Source organism: Epinephelus fuscoguttatus, linkage group LG1, assembly GCF_011397635.1.
Source record: "Epinephelus fuscoguttatus linkage group LG1, E.fuscoguttatus.final_Chr_v1".
NCBI classification, from domain to species: Eukaryota; Metazoa; Chordata; class Actinopteri; order Perciformes; family Serranidae; genus Epinephelus; species Epinephelus fuscoguttatus.
Genome location: NC_064752.1, coordinates 12,040,233 through 12,055,027, shown reverse-complemented (window position 1 = coordinate 12,055,027; position 14,795 = coordinate 12,040,233). Strand labels below are relative to the sequence as shown.

General features: G+C 43.3%; 2 protein-coding genes across 4 annotated transcripts in view; both read right to left on the bottom strand.

The window, feature by feature from the left end:
• Positions 1-61: 61 nt before the first annotated feature.
• Positions 62-3,516, bottom strand: klhdc7a (kelch domain containing 7A). The gene has a single exon (XM_049590830.1). The coding sequence runs from the start codon at positions 3,379-3,381 to the stop codon at positions 1,105-1,107; it is 2,277 nt and encodes a 758-aa protein (XP_049446787.1). The 5' UTR covers positions 3,382-3,516; the 3' UTR covers positions 62-1,104.
• A 6,627-nt stretch (positions 3,517-10,143) lies between these two features.
• Positions 10,144-14,795, bottom strand: part of igsf21a (immunoglobin superfamily, member 21a) — a 358,404-nt gene continuing 353,752 nt past the window's right edge. For all 3 annotated transcript variants that reach the window (XM_049590866.1, XM_049590881.1, XM_049590875.1), the window contains one exon: positions 10,144-10,404. In XM_049590866.1, the coding sequence (XP_049446823.1) occupies positions 10,328-10,404 (77 nt within the window). In that variant the 3' untranslated portion in view covers positions 10,144-10,327. The remainder of the gene's footprint in view (positions 10,405-14,795) is intronic.

The window sequence follows — 14,795 nt, the reverse complement described above, 5'->3', positions numbered from 1 at the left end:
TGTCTTTGAAGTCCTCAGCGTTACAGTGAAAGACTTGATTGCAAATGAGCAAACAATGAGGGATTTATTGTGTGTATCATTCTTATGCATATTTCCATTCTTAATGTAACTGCTCAGCACTTTAAAAAAATAAACCACAAGTGTTTAGATTGTCCCCGTGTTATCCTATCATTAGTTACAGGTCACACAAAAACTGGAAATAAACATTTGGCTTTAATACCCTTATTCATTAATTGAGGATTAATATGCAGTGAATAACACATTTCTTTGATGTTTATGAAACAAAAGAACAAAACAAAAAGAGATTCAGTTGGTACAATGAACAAAGACTCTGCTCAGTCAAGATTAGAACAAATACACGTCTTTCTGGCCACCAAAGCACAGCGACTGGAACTACAAAAATAACAGCAAGTTTGGAAGAGTTTCAAAAGTAGTGACAAATGCTTTCAGAAGCCCACCTATTTATATTGTCTGACAAAGCTATTTTACATCCTGCCATATTTAAAGAGCAACTGTAGATAATTGCATTGTATCCAGGCCACTGTGTAAGTTATATCTGTGCCCTACACGGCGGAGCACGGTGATAGATTAGCACTATATTGCCCAATCTTTGTAATGTGTTAGAGTTGAATGAGCTCATTTACTCTGAGACTTTATTTATGAATTATCTAAAGAGGTTAAGCATCTGGAATGATATAAAACTAACATAATGGCAGGAAGGAGTGGCAAATCAAAGAAGCAAACAATTTACATGGCAGCACATCCTGCGTAAATCTAAGCAAACAGTAGTTTGACTAGCGTTAAGAGTCTAATATTTTACATCGGCTGCCAGGGGCCGAGACAAAAGGAACACACATTTCTTTGTGCGACACCCAATTCAGGAAATAAAGGGGTTTAAGAAACAGAAGCTTTGTGGCTTTGTGGAAATATGATCGTAATAACACCTGAAAAAACAAGACAAACAGTGATTACAATTTTGCAATAAAATTTGGAGCTGGGTTGAGCATAAACCCGAGCAAAGCCACCCAGTCAACAAGAAGGTTGAGGCAGTAGAGATACTCCATCACCAGCTAATCTTATCATTAATGGAAAACTGAATCCTCCTTATACACTGGTCTGCCGAGGCGTCTTATCAGGGAGCGAGAGGACAAAGGGGAAAAGTATGCCCTTTGCTGCGGAGAGGACACTCGAATTCTCATCTCTGAAACCTGGAGAGATCTCATCAGCCTCAAACTTCATGGTGAACTGGCGGCTGACACAATAGATTGTGCTGTCCGTCGTGACACACTGAAAGGCAGGGCAGTGCTGGAGCCTTTTGGAGCTGCACTCGTACCACAGCCGAGCCACTGTGTGGTAGCGGTACACGCTCACGCCCAGCAGCGGGTTAACATCAAACCGGTAGAGAAACCTCCCCACGGCTACCATATCTGCAGTTCTGTCCTTGCTGCCTACCAACAGACTCGGCTTCCAGGTGTTGGTTTTGGGGCTGTAGCGCAGCAGCATATATCTAAGAGTTCCCCCAGAAACAAAAAGCTCTCCTCTGCACACTGTGACGTGATGTGCCACAGCGAATGTATCATTAGGCAGTGGAGCCACAAAAGTCCATCTGTCCAATCGCGGGTCGTAGCGTTCCACTGAGGACAGGCACTCCCCACCGATGGCGTAGATGTAGCCCTCCAGAGCTGCCAGTTTGCAGCGGGGCCTGGCTTCATTCATCGGACTGATCTCCTTCCAAATGGATGTCAAAGGATTGTAGCAAAACACTCGCTTTGAGGGTATCATTTCTCTGTCCGTGCCTTGGCAGCCCACTGCCACAAATAAGTAGTTATCCATTGTGCACATGGCACAGGCTTTAGAGATGACCTCCTGTGGGATGAGGCAGAGTGTATGCCAGGCGTCTTTGTAGTCATCATAATAGTACACTGCACTGGACGTCCTGCTCTGCTCCGTCTCTGCCGCCGGGCCTCCTGTGTTACTCGCCCAGTCTTGAGGGTCCATATCTGCCACCATGACAAAGCTTCTCCCTCTCATTCTCTGCTTCTGGATCTGCTCTCGCTCGCCAGCCATTAGCCGCCCGTAAAGGTTGGGGTCCCTAAGCACCTGGAGGTAGTTGTCTGACATGACTCCCATGGCTGCTTGCTGCACAGAGGTCTGGCCATGTTTCTTGGCCAGACACAGCGTCTCCAAACAGTTACCCAGATCAAGTTTACTCTTCAAGCTTTCCAAATCTGTGCTGTCGAGAGGTTTTGCTGGAAGGTGTGAAAATGCCTCTACAGCCTGTAGATCTGCCCCCTCCCTCACATTAAGGCCCTTACTGTCTGTAGAGTGACGGATCACAGGGTGAGCAGAGTTGCACTCAGTGCGGGATGAGGACAGAGAGTGAGTCACTGGAGTTGAGGCACTCGCGTTTAGGAAAGGGATGGAAAGCTCAGACTGCTCTGCCGCAGACAGATAGCTCTCCTTGCGTAGGAGTGCAGGCCTTGTGGGGTGCCTCAGCTTGAGGCTTCCTGGCGAGAAGGGATCCTCAACAGTGCTTTGAGGTAAAACCAGATCACGCATGATGATGGGGCTCAGAGAGGAAGGGGATTCTGCGAGGCTGCTGCCACGACTTCCACGCTCCACTGGCTGTGACTCAGAGTTCCTCTCATACTGACCAGGCGCTGTGTTTGAGTCTGTAATAGAGTGAGAGGAAGACTCAACATAGTAATCATATATCTTTCCGCGCACAATCTGGTCTCCTGTTTCCTCCAGCACCACGTTAGCATCCTCCACTTTGATCTCTGCCTTGGAGAGGAAGCTCGAGTAGGCCCCCTGGCGCTCCAAGTCCTGCCTTAACTCCCTGCCCACGCCCACACTGCCCTCCAGCTTCTTCAGAAAGCACGGGGAGCGGCGCCCCGTTGTACTGGCCATCCCACTCTTAGTTGGATGCGGAAAGTTCAAAGCAGATCCAAAAGAAATATTACTGGTGGCAACCTCTGCCTGCGTCTGATGAGGGAGTATCTCTTCTATCATGCTGGAATTTTGGTCACTGCATGACATACAAAATGCATCCTCACTCGTATCAGCTTGGCATCCATGTGCTGCTGCTGGTGTTTCCTCGGTGCTGTCACATGTCAGGTCATCAGTGGCTGGGTGCGAGGGTCCCCCATCATCGGTGTCGTGTCTTGGTGAGCTTTGACACGGTAAAGTCGTCTTGCAGTTCTGGCAGGTGGCTTTTCCTGGCTCTTTGTTGCCATCGACACAGAGCTGAGTTTTCGTCGTGTCCCGGGAGCTGTAGAACCGGTACGCCCATGACACCAGCAGCACCGCAGCCACGGAGAGACTCAGTTTCAACAGCAGCTGCATGTCGAACTGGACTCCCAAAAGCTCCGCGATGGGCATAGCTGTATAAGCGATGGTGGTGACGACTGGTTGACTGAGCCTGATGAATATTACTGTCAGTGTGTCTCAGCTGACGGGAGCATGCTGTTTGGTTTTCATTGTGAAAGGGCTGCTGTGATCTGATGACTGCGTCTCTTTGCCCAAAGGATCAAGTGTAAAATGATACCTCTAAAGGTACTATTTGCATCCCTGGCTCTGTGAAGGCGGGGCGCCAGTCATGCATCACCTGTGTCAAGTCAGATGCAGATTCAGTAACCACACACAGAATATGTAAATACCTCATGGATCAATATTTGGTTATGCAATTTGCTGACTCACCCAAGCTTTTCCCATGACTATCAAACTGTCTTTCAAGAAATGTTCTACAACTTTTTAAACACTCCTTTGCTCGCTTTGAAGTAGTTGTTGCATCTCTGTGTTTATGCGGACAGGATTGGCTCAGGTCATGCTTTATTATGTCAATTTCTGAAAATGTCTGTAAAAATATTATGATAGATCACACCCTTTAACTTGCTCAAACACACGGCTCGAGCTGCAGGAGGAAAACAAAGTTTGGATAAGGGGTGGGGAGCTATGATAGGTGACATTTATCAAATACTTAATAACCAGGATACATCTGTTTGCACAGCCATGCCACAGATCAAAGGTCCTTTTCTGTGCCAGTGCAGACGCTAAAATGACTCTCTCCAGAGATAAGATTGCTGTTGAACAACAAAATGGCACTCACTTGGTATTATAAACACATAGAACTGTAAATAATACAGATAACAGTCTGAGCCAGATGGGAAAAGTGTCTACACAGAAACCTGGCAGTGTCATTCATTTCCATACACTATGCTGAGATGCAAACATACATCTCTGTCACATGGGAGCCATGTCTCTCAGTCGCCGCTGTCAGGCTGTCATTTGTGTTGCTGATAACACACTTGAGCGAGTCTGCGGTCAACAACAGAGCAGTGTTTATTTTAACAGCACTCTGAGGAGGATCACGTGGAGAGGCAAACAGAGGGTGTGTCAGGTGTCCTTGCTGACATGGGTGATGTTTGGTCATCCGATAGCCAAGCCTGCAGACGACATAAAGGAAACCGGATTCTGCAGGCATGGTTGACTACTGAATAATTCACAGATGGGCCAGAGAGGCTGCTTCTTATCCTCTCCATTGCTCCCAGCTCAGGTGAACTATTCACAACTCAGAGTAACAAAAAAAAAAAAAAAAAGAAAAAAAAGACAAGACTGTCAGCCATGTCCATCGTTGTGAGGCACTTTGACCTCTTCTTGCTTGTGCCATCCGTGATAGCTGTGCAGCATGCGGCTAAACAAGAACAGAAGGTACAAAAGACATTTTTTAAACAGGTGTTTTCTGTTTTTGTTTCCTCTGTAACTATGCAGATTAGTGAAGCGAGGCAGAGGAGGGATGCAGTGAAAGATAGAGCTTAAAGGAAAACTTCATCATCAAATGACCATTTGTAAAACAGTTACTCACCCAGTGTTACACTGTATTCGTGAGTGTTTAAGTCTTATAAGTATGTATAAGCCAACTTTGTCATAGTGAGGTGGAGAGGATGGTGGATGGTGTGTCACCTAGGTGAGACAGCCTGCCAAGCTGCAGACCACTGAGACCTGTAGCTGTATTTCCAACAGCATTTTAGACACCAAACATGGATGTCATTTAGCAACCCGTCCCTTATTTTACCGGGAAAGTGCCACAAAAAGCAACTGTTTTTTCCTGAGACATAGCGTGTTTCGCAGGAAAGCAGGTGTTTTATTATGGAGACATGTATTCCCTGCTGGGATAGTGTCAAAAAAAGGGGTTGTTTTTATCGTGATATCACCATGTTTCCTGCCAAGAGAGTCCCACAAAAATTAGTTGTTTTTATTGACACATTGCCGTGTTTCCTGCCGGGATTGTGTATAAAAAGGGGTTATCTTTATTGTGAGATCACTGTGTTTCTTGCTGGGATAGTCCCACAAAAACTGGTCGTTTTTTTTATTGATACATCGCTGTGTTTCCTGTTGGGATAGTGTCATGAAAAGTAGTTGGTTTTATATGGTAAAATGGCAAATGGTCTGCACTTGTGTAGCACTTCTCTAGTCTTCCGAACACTCAAAGCTCTTTTACACAATCACCCATTCACAAACATTCATACACCGGTGGCCGAGGCTACCATACAAGGTGCCACCTGCGACTCAGTAACCATTCACACACACTCACACACCAGTGGAACAGCCATCGGGAGCAATTTGGGTTCAGTATCTTGCCCAAGGATACTTCGACATGCTGAATGAAGGAGCCAGGGATCGAACTGCCAATCTTCTCTTTTACCCTTATATCACTATGTTTCATAGGCAGCCATGTTTAACACAGCAAAACTTTATTCAGATATCAGTCTACAAACTCTCACACAACTCATGCAGTATAATCCAAGTCTCATTTATCCAGTCGTATGCTCAGTACCTCCCAAACAGACAATGCTTTCCAATGGGGAACTTAACTGAAGTGAAACTTAAATATGCTCTCTTTGAAGCCAGACTCCATTGACAAAAACAGCAATTTTACCTCACTGAATAAGGCAGCCTCTGGTCTGCCACTGCAGCGATCGGCAGTGTGTTTATATTATTGTGTGACTTTGCTGAATTCAAACCAACCCTTTAAAACACCTAAATCACACAATAACAGCAACAACAACAAAAAAACCTAACTGATAGAAGCAGTGGTGGACCTGCAACTCCTGTGTTTAATGAGGTTAAATTGCTGTTTTTGTCAGTGGAGTCTGGCTTTGAAGAGAGAGTAAATAAGTTTTACTTTTATTTCAGTTCTCCGTTGGAAAGGGCAGTGTGTTTGGAAAATACTGAGCATATGGCTGAATAAATGACACTTGGATTATACTATATGAGCTGTGTGAGGGTTTGTAAACTGATGTTTTGATATGGTTTTGCTGTTGTTGGAAGCGGACCCCTATGACGTCAATTCAATAAGAATTTCACTCTTTTTCTTGGATTCTTTATTTACCAAAGGCAGGCATGAAAACAAAGTCTTTGTCACAAGGTCAACTCAACACAGGGTGGGGAATTGATATACATATGGTCATTTGGGGGGTGAAGTATTCCTTTAATATTTCGTAACATGTCTTGAGTCATCAATTTGTCAAGGAAATAAAAGAAGAACAGGTGAAGCTGGCTCCAGCTTCCACATGGGTCATCCAACCATGTCACAAATACACCTGAAAAGCAATGACATATACCCAGTAAACAGAACAATATCTTGATGTGTGAACAATTAAATGCTGCACATCCACAGCTAGAATACTGAGTCCATCTTTCTGGGTAACAGAATATGTAATAAGACCATATATTTAAAAAGGTCGTATTTATTGCCTGTTGGAACTTTTCAGCTCAGAACAGCTTTGAACTAATTTCATGAATTTGAAGTTTTCACGTCTGCTATTAACCTGTAGACAGCTTTAATACACACATATGCACATACACATACACACACAAAGTTATGATGTACTTTCTCTTTTGGCATGATGATTACACAAAAGACAATTTGCACATTCTCTAACGCATTCAGAAATGGCGATGGAGCTATTTTTCTCTCTTGAATGCGAAGTGAGTGAAAAAAGTAAAAAAGCACAAAAGTGCCTCTTGAATCAAAATTAAAATGATAGCTGAGTTATAATGCTATACAGTGGGTGGACAAGGATTCATGCCCTTTGCTTCCCTCACTGGAAAAAAATTAATTCAAAGCGCATATGACTGTCTGTTAATAATGTTTTTGCTATGCAGCTCTCATCTCCACAATGCAGGAATATGGATTGTACTTTGGCAAGGTGAGCCGATATCCCAAACGGATAGGTCTATCCTTTCTATTCGACTAAGCTTTAGAAATCTCCCCTTTTACCTCCCACCTGGTTTAAACCTTAATCCCTTAATACATGTTGTGTCCTTAGAATAGCTTAAATTGCAATTCTTGTGAAGTCCAAAAAATGCAGGATTATTCTGCATTAAGCTACCCTTCACTGTGTGTGAGAGAGAGTGCACACTGGAAAGGGTTAACAGCAATATCAGAATCTCCTTCAGAAGTCATGTTGGGGTCAGTGCAATCAGGAATATCTGAAACAAAGTCATTTTTGGGGCTCGCCTGTAAGTGAGCCGGCATAAAAATCTGCAGGAGCCTCTGCAGACTGTCCTTCAGATTTCCCTCACATGGTGAGATTATCATCAAATTAGATTGTAAACAGTTCCTGCAACAATCTGGATACGCATGAATGAGCATTATTAGATACTGCATATTACCTGTACCAAGCATCACAGACTGGCAGATGCACATCCACTACTGAACCGGCCCAGTCGCCAGAAGATGTTGGAATTGTATGTTTCAGCAAACCACGAATCTGTTACATGTGCATGTTTTATACGTATCTTATCAACTTTTTAAAGTGAAAAAATAGATAAGCTAACTTTGTCATCATGAGGTGGAGAGGATGGTTGATGGTGTGTCACCTAGATAAGATGCCTGCAAAGCTGCAGACCACTGAGACCTGCTGCTGTTTTTCCACAGTCATTTTAGGGATAGTGTCACAAGAAGTGGCTGTTTTTTGCCGAGAAATCGCTGTGTTTCGTGGTGGTATAGTGTCACAAAAAGCAGTTAGTTTTAATCATGATATCACTGCGTTTCTTGCCACGATTGTGCCACAAAAAAGTGGTTTTTCTTATTGAGATATTCTTGCGTTTCTTGCTGGAACTATGCCACAAGAAGCAGTTGTTTCTTTACAGCAATATCACTGCATTTTCTGCCAGGATGGTCCCACATAGAAGTGGTTGTTTTTTATTATTTTTTTATGGAGACATTGCTGTATTCCCTGCCAGAATAGTGTCCTGAAAAGTGGTTGTTTTAATTGTGATATTGCTGCGTTTCCTGCTGGGATAGTGTCCTGAAAAGCAGTTGTTTATTCATGGAGACATCACTGTGTTTCTGCCCACAAAAAGTTGCGTTGTGTTGCGTTTCCTGGTTGGATAGTCTCACAAAAAGTGTTTTTTTTTTTTTTTAAACGACAACATCGCTGTGTTTCTTGCCAGCATAGTATCATGAAAAGCAGTTGTTTTTATCGTTATATCGCTGTGTTTCCTGCCATGATGGTCACACAAAAAAGCGGTTGTTTTTATTAGAAATCGTTGGGCTTCCTGCTGGGATTGTGCCACAAAAAGCAATTTTTTTTTTTTTACAGTGACATCACTGCATTTCCTGCCAGGATAGTATCATGAAGGTGGTTGTTTTTATTGGGATATCGCTGCATTTCCTGCTGGGGTAAAAAAAAAAACAAATTTATTTGCACATTGCTGCATTTTCTGCCTCGATGGTGCCACAATAAGCATTTATTTTTTACAGAGACAATTTGTTTCCTGCTAGGATAGTCTCAAAAAAGAGCAGTGTTTCCTGCCAGGATTCTGCCCCCAAAACTGGGTATTTTGAGTTATAACATGATCTTTATCAACCATTACCAAGTTGTTTTTGTGCCTAACCCTAACCACACATTAACCACAGCGTTGTTGAAATGTAAAGAAAGTTTCAACGTATCTCCTATGTAATAACATATAAATGTGACGTATCCGTGGTTTGCAGAAACGTACAATGCCAACATTTCATCTGGCGATGTAGTTGACTGAACACGTTGAACACAGTGTTGTAAGTAAAGTCAAGGCTTGTAAGTTTTATCATCTCTCCATTTTAATACAGGTGAAATGAAACAAATGCAACAACCCTGTTTACACACGCTGCCTCAAGTGAGCACCTCCCTGGAATGGCGGCTAAAATGATCCTACTAGTACTGTAGATGTCTGGGTAAGAGTTACGTTTTGTACACAATGTAGGTCACTTAAGATAGTATGTCACAAGTGAATAACTGGATTACAGGCCAGTGACAATGAGTTGCAGTGCTGTCAATTGCAACACACCAAAAGGAGAAAGAATCTTCAAACGTCACATGCACCACAACCCCAAAACAGCAGACATATGTTAGATTTTTTTTTTTAAACTCTGTCATTGGAGACCTGCCATATAGATATAAAAAGCCCAAATGAGAAACAGAAAGGCTGTTAATGTTTCTGTCCTTTCAGCCAAGAATTATCTCTGAGAACAGTGTTGAATGAAGTACAAACAAAGGTGGAGAAGTGTAAACTCCAACTGTATCCACAACCATCCCTCACCTGAACCCATATAACCTCTTTAATTATTTTCAATATTTACACTGATGTACACAAAATACACTCAAAAAGGAGATTTTTTTTTTCTAGTTTCGTAATGCATTTAAATCCTCTTGTACATTCCGCGCCATCAGAAAAAAAGGAATACTTGTATATTAATAAAAAAAGAATGTTCTCCTGGAGCATCTGTGTTTGTTCCCCCGTGGTTTATCAGCTTGTTGCTAATCAGGTGCATCCCAGGACATGTAACAGATGAGTGTGGTTGATACGGTGGCGCATCCTAAGCCAGTTCCACTTTTTCACATTTCAGTCAACACCAATGACATTTTGACTCGTCAAAATAAAATCCAAATGCTTTTTTTCTTTTTCCATTTCAAATCAACTGATTTTATTGATCAACAGGCAGACGTGGGACAAGAAACAAAAAAAGGGGTGTAACTGGGCAGGGCTATATAGGGGGTGGTTATTGTCATGTTCATCACGTTGTTCTTTTGATATCATTTATCTTGGTTATTATTTTATTACAAAAAACAGTGGAGCGCCATCCTGTGATGGCGCTGTTTCCTGATCGACTGACGCATGGAGGGCCTGTTGATGACTGGAGAAGGCTTGCAGGGTCTGTGGAAAGTGTGTCTGCATGTGTGCGTGTGTGCACGTGTGGATGTCGTGTGAGAAGGGCAAGTATATGTGTGTGCGTGTGTGTGTATATGTGTGTGCGTGAGAGTGTCTCGGATGAGAGGTTTCACGTCAGTTCCACTGTCACTGTGAGGACAAGTGCCATCCACGTTAGTCCGAGCACGTCCACACGGGAGGCTCCATCTACAAACACCAAAGAAACAGTCAATCAGACAGAGACGCACTTCCTCAGACTATTCATCAGTCAGCAAAATAACATTTCTAAAAGTGGTTTGAGACATGAATTCTTTTACTTGTAACCCTGCTCAAATTAAATAAAAGTGATTAAAAGTGAAGTAAACTGGTGTTATATACCTGTTGCTTTTAAAGGGACAGTTCACCTCCAAATCAAAAAATACATATCTTTCCTCTTACCTGTAGTGCTATTTATCAGTCTAGATTGTTTTGGTGTGAGCTACTGAATGTCGCCAATATCGGCCTTCTCTCCAATACAATAAAACTAGATGGCACTCAGCTTGTAGTGCTCAAAGCGCCAAAAAATACATTTGAAATGTCTCTTTGCAGAAATCATGACCCAGTTACTCAAGATAAAACACAGACCTTAGTATGAGCAGTTTCATGTAGGAACTGTTTCCCTTCTACTGAACTACACTCGCCAACCGTATCACGGCACAGAAGGAAGCGTGCATCTACTGCTAGCTCACCTAGCACCACTGAGCTAGCTAACGTTACAGCTCAGTCGAGGAGGACAGCATTAATGTTTTTAATCTTCTGCTTTCAGGAGCACTAACCTATCACCCATAAGTAGATGCACACTTCCTTCTGTGAAATGTGCATCTACTCATTACAGCTCAGCCGAGGAGGACAGCGTTAATGTTTGTATCTTCTGCTTTCAGGAGCACTAGCCTATCACCCATGAGTAGATGCACACTTCCTTCTTTGAAATGATACAGTTGGAGGGTGTAGTTTGTTAAAAAAAAAGGAAATAGCTCCTACATGAAACTGCTCACGACAAAGTCGGTGGAATTTCTTGAGAAACCAGGTCATGATTTATGAGAAGAGACATTGCTGTTGCATCAGATATTTCCTACACTCGGTGACTCACACCAAAACAATCTAAACTGATAAATAACACTACAGGTAAGAGGAAAAATACATGAGCAGCTGCTGTGAGCAGTTCCATATGGGAACTGTTTTCTTTCTACTGAACTACACCCACCAACTGTAACACCGCACCGAAGGAAGTGTGCATCTACTTAATACTGCTAGCTCATTTAGCACCAGAGCTAGCTAATGTAACAGCTGTATCTCTATGAGTAGATGTACGTTTCCATTAGGGGCCGTACACATGCCGCATGTTTTTGCGCCCTCAAATTCATTGTTTTCAATGTAGATGTGCAGCAGACGTGCTCAAATGCGAAAGCAACACCATAGCGGTGTGCACGTGTTCCCAAGCACCTATTTTTCAGGGCGCAACCCAGAGATAAGCAGAGAAGAAGTTGATCATGTTAGTGCAGGGCTGCCAGAGCTTTACATCTGTCCCACGGACGATAGGCCTACACACAAACAGCACCTGGAAGAAGATCAGCTCTGCGCTCAGGATTTTAGGTAAGTATGCTATGATACAGTGCTTGTTAAGGTTGCTTAGCAACCTCAGACGCAACCTGCTGCTGCGCACAAGACACAAGAGGAGCACCTAGTGTCTGACTTTGCATTTTCCAAGTGGTTAAAGGCACAGCATGTGTACGGCCATTTCAGTGGTCACCAGATTGGTCTATAGGGATACTGCTACACCAACACATGGCCTTTGGTGCACTTTAGACAAACACACACACTCTTTCTTTTCCAATATTTGAGGAATCCTCAGATAACAATTTGCTTTGATGTGTGAAGATCCATTTTTCTTTTTATGCTTTGCACTTGTTGTTCTAAGGCACCCAGCAGCGACACTAGATTACAGAGGAGACATCAGCGGAGACAGCAGCTTTATGCTGCTATTGTTTTGTGACAGATACCATACAGAGAGGACAGTGGAACCGGAGCTGCTGTGGGAGGAAAGTTGTGACCGACTGTAGGTGTGGCTTTGCTGACATAACCATCAGCTTCTTCAGATTGTGCCAAGATTGTGGCCACAGCAACAATCACAATCACGAGCCCGACCTCACTGGGGCGTGGCGAGACTCATTAGAGTCAAATTCTGATCTGGCAGCAGTTAGATCTGACAGGTGATTCAGTCTCGTGAGTCTGGATGATAAAATATGCCTGCTGAGAAATGTTGATTACATTATGATCATAAACAGTTGGATCATATGTTTGCCTGGATTGTTTAAATTAAACTATCAAGGCTTTGTGATGACTCCCTAATGAATGTAAATCTCCACAGAACTCTGTAATCTGATATTTCATACGAAGCATATTCCACTGAAGTCATACAACAGAAGACAATAACAACTGGATCTTCTCAATAAGTACTTCATCTCATTCTGTAATGGGCTCACCCAACCGTAAGATCATCATCTGAGGTCCCCTTCCAGTCTACAATCAGAGATGCAAGTCGCCCAGCCATCTGCTTGCCTTCAGTTTTTGGCTCAGACCTCAGTGCGTTTCTGCCAACCTGAATCTGAACTGGGACTGATTTCAGAGGCAACGTGCTCTTTTTAATAAAGGATGACTCCACCTCGGTTGTGCTGGACCTAACAGCACAATGCTTTCTTTCTGCATATGACTACATGACTTTAAGTCACGTTAGCCGCCTTTAAAAACCTACTTGATATTTCTGACTGCGGCTCTGACACATCTGTTTGCACTCCTACCAGTCTGGTTCCTGTCTGTGATCTGACCTCTGCTCTAAAAGAGGATTCGAATTAGAATTTTTCATGGCATTATGGAAAAATGACAGATGTAGCATGTCTGCCAAAAAAATTAAAATGCAGATTACTTGATTATGGCTCCTGGCTTTTATGGTATTTTGGAGTCAATGAATGCAAAGTCCATCAGTTGAGACTTTGTTATTTGTAATGAATTTCTCTGTATGATTGCACAGCCGTGTCTCAGCCAAGATGATGCATTGCCCATATTAACATGACAACCCCCAAACTTTTAATACTTCCCCCAGCCAAGGCTGACAGGTACAGTATTATGCGACAGAAAACATGTCACATTTTTGTCCTCAGTTTCACTCATCTCTTGAAGTCAGTTCATTGCCATACAGTACGACTTGACAAGTTGTCTGGGAGAGTGGAATTCTGACAAAGATGAATGAATATAACCCCTCACGGGAAGCGTACTTTTCTCGTCTGCTGCGGCCCTGACTGACTGACTGACGGAGGTGGTCCTTCCCCCTCGCACCAGACGAGGAGTTGGGTATTCAGCCATTAAGCGATCAGGCACGTGTGCGGTGACCTCTTGGGGCCATGTTGTACACCAATTTGACTTGCATGCAAGGCATGTCTGCGCGTCCATGCTGACCTGATTCTGTCCTTGCTGTGACACACCTGCTCCTGCGCTTACCATAGCATTTGCATATTCAGATTTGCATCCCTACGACTAGCAGGGACAGGAAAGGCGGGGGAACAAAGAGCGAAAGGGAAGAGAGACGGGGAAATTGAGTGTGAGAGAGGACGAGAGACACATGATGAGATGTTTTTGAAGTGGGAAAGTGAGAAAACGAGTGAAGCCAATGTCAGAATACAAGACTGTTCAAATCTCGTCTGACTGGGGCGGTTCGGCTTAAAGACAGCTCCGCGTGCCATCTGCTTGGGAAGCTGTCCATGCTGTACACTGGGACAAACATGGGCGTCACACACATGCATGAGGGATGATGCACTGTGAAATTCAACCATTAAAATCCATTTCCCAGTTCGTCAACAGCAGCTCAGTAACTGGTACAATACAGGTGTTTTATTGATTCTTGGTTCATGGAACAGAAGTTCCAATTAGGGCACATTACTGATGTATCTTACAGATTAACGTTAGGATTCTTTCTCCTTTAAGTAATAGAAGCATATTCATGTGGACTGACCCAAACATGCTGCCATATACTTTTTTGTTGGCCAACAGGGAAGTTAACATTGCCCTGATTCCCTTGACAAAAAGCCAAATGCATTTTTCCATTGGATTTTGGATTACTGCAGAAGAAAGCTCAGCGCCGTTCAGTGTTGGAGGGCTACCTCGTTGATCCTGCCAGTAGCATATTGTCACTGTTGGGTAAAAATCTTGTCTGTGAGTTTTACAAATATTTAACCAATGAAAAGTCTTAAAAGGAGCTTGCCACTTAAGTGCTGAGTTATTTAAAAAACACAGGCTTTTTTGTCATTTCCTGAAAAGTAACAGTTTTGGATATACAAGGTTTCCACTCGACAATGACGATATGCTTGTATCCAAGATTAAGTCATGCAAGTCTAAGTCCACACAAACGCTACAGTGAGACTGTGAATAGCTCATTAAATCATCATTATCCAAAACCGCTTATCCTACTCAGGGTCACGGGGGGGGGGGGGGAGCCTCACCCAGCTGACTTTGGGTGAGAAGCAGGGTACACGCTTGACAGGTCGCTGGCCTATCACTGCGCTGAT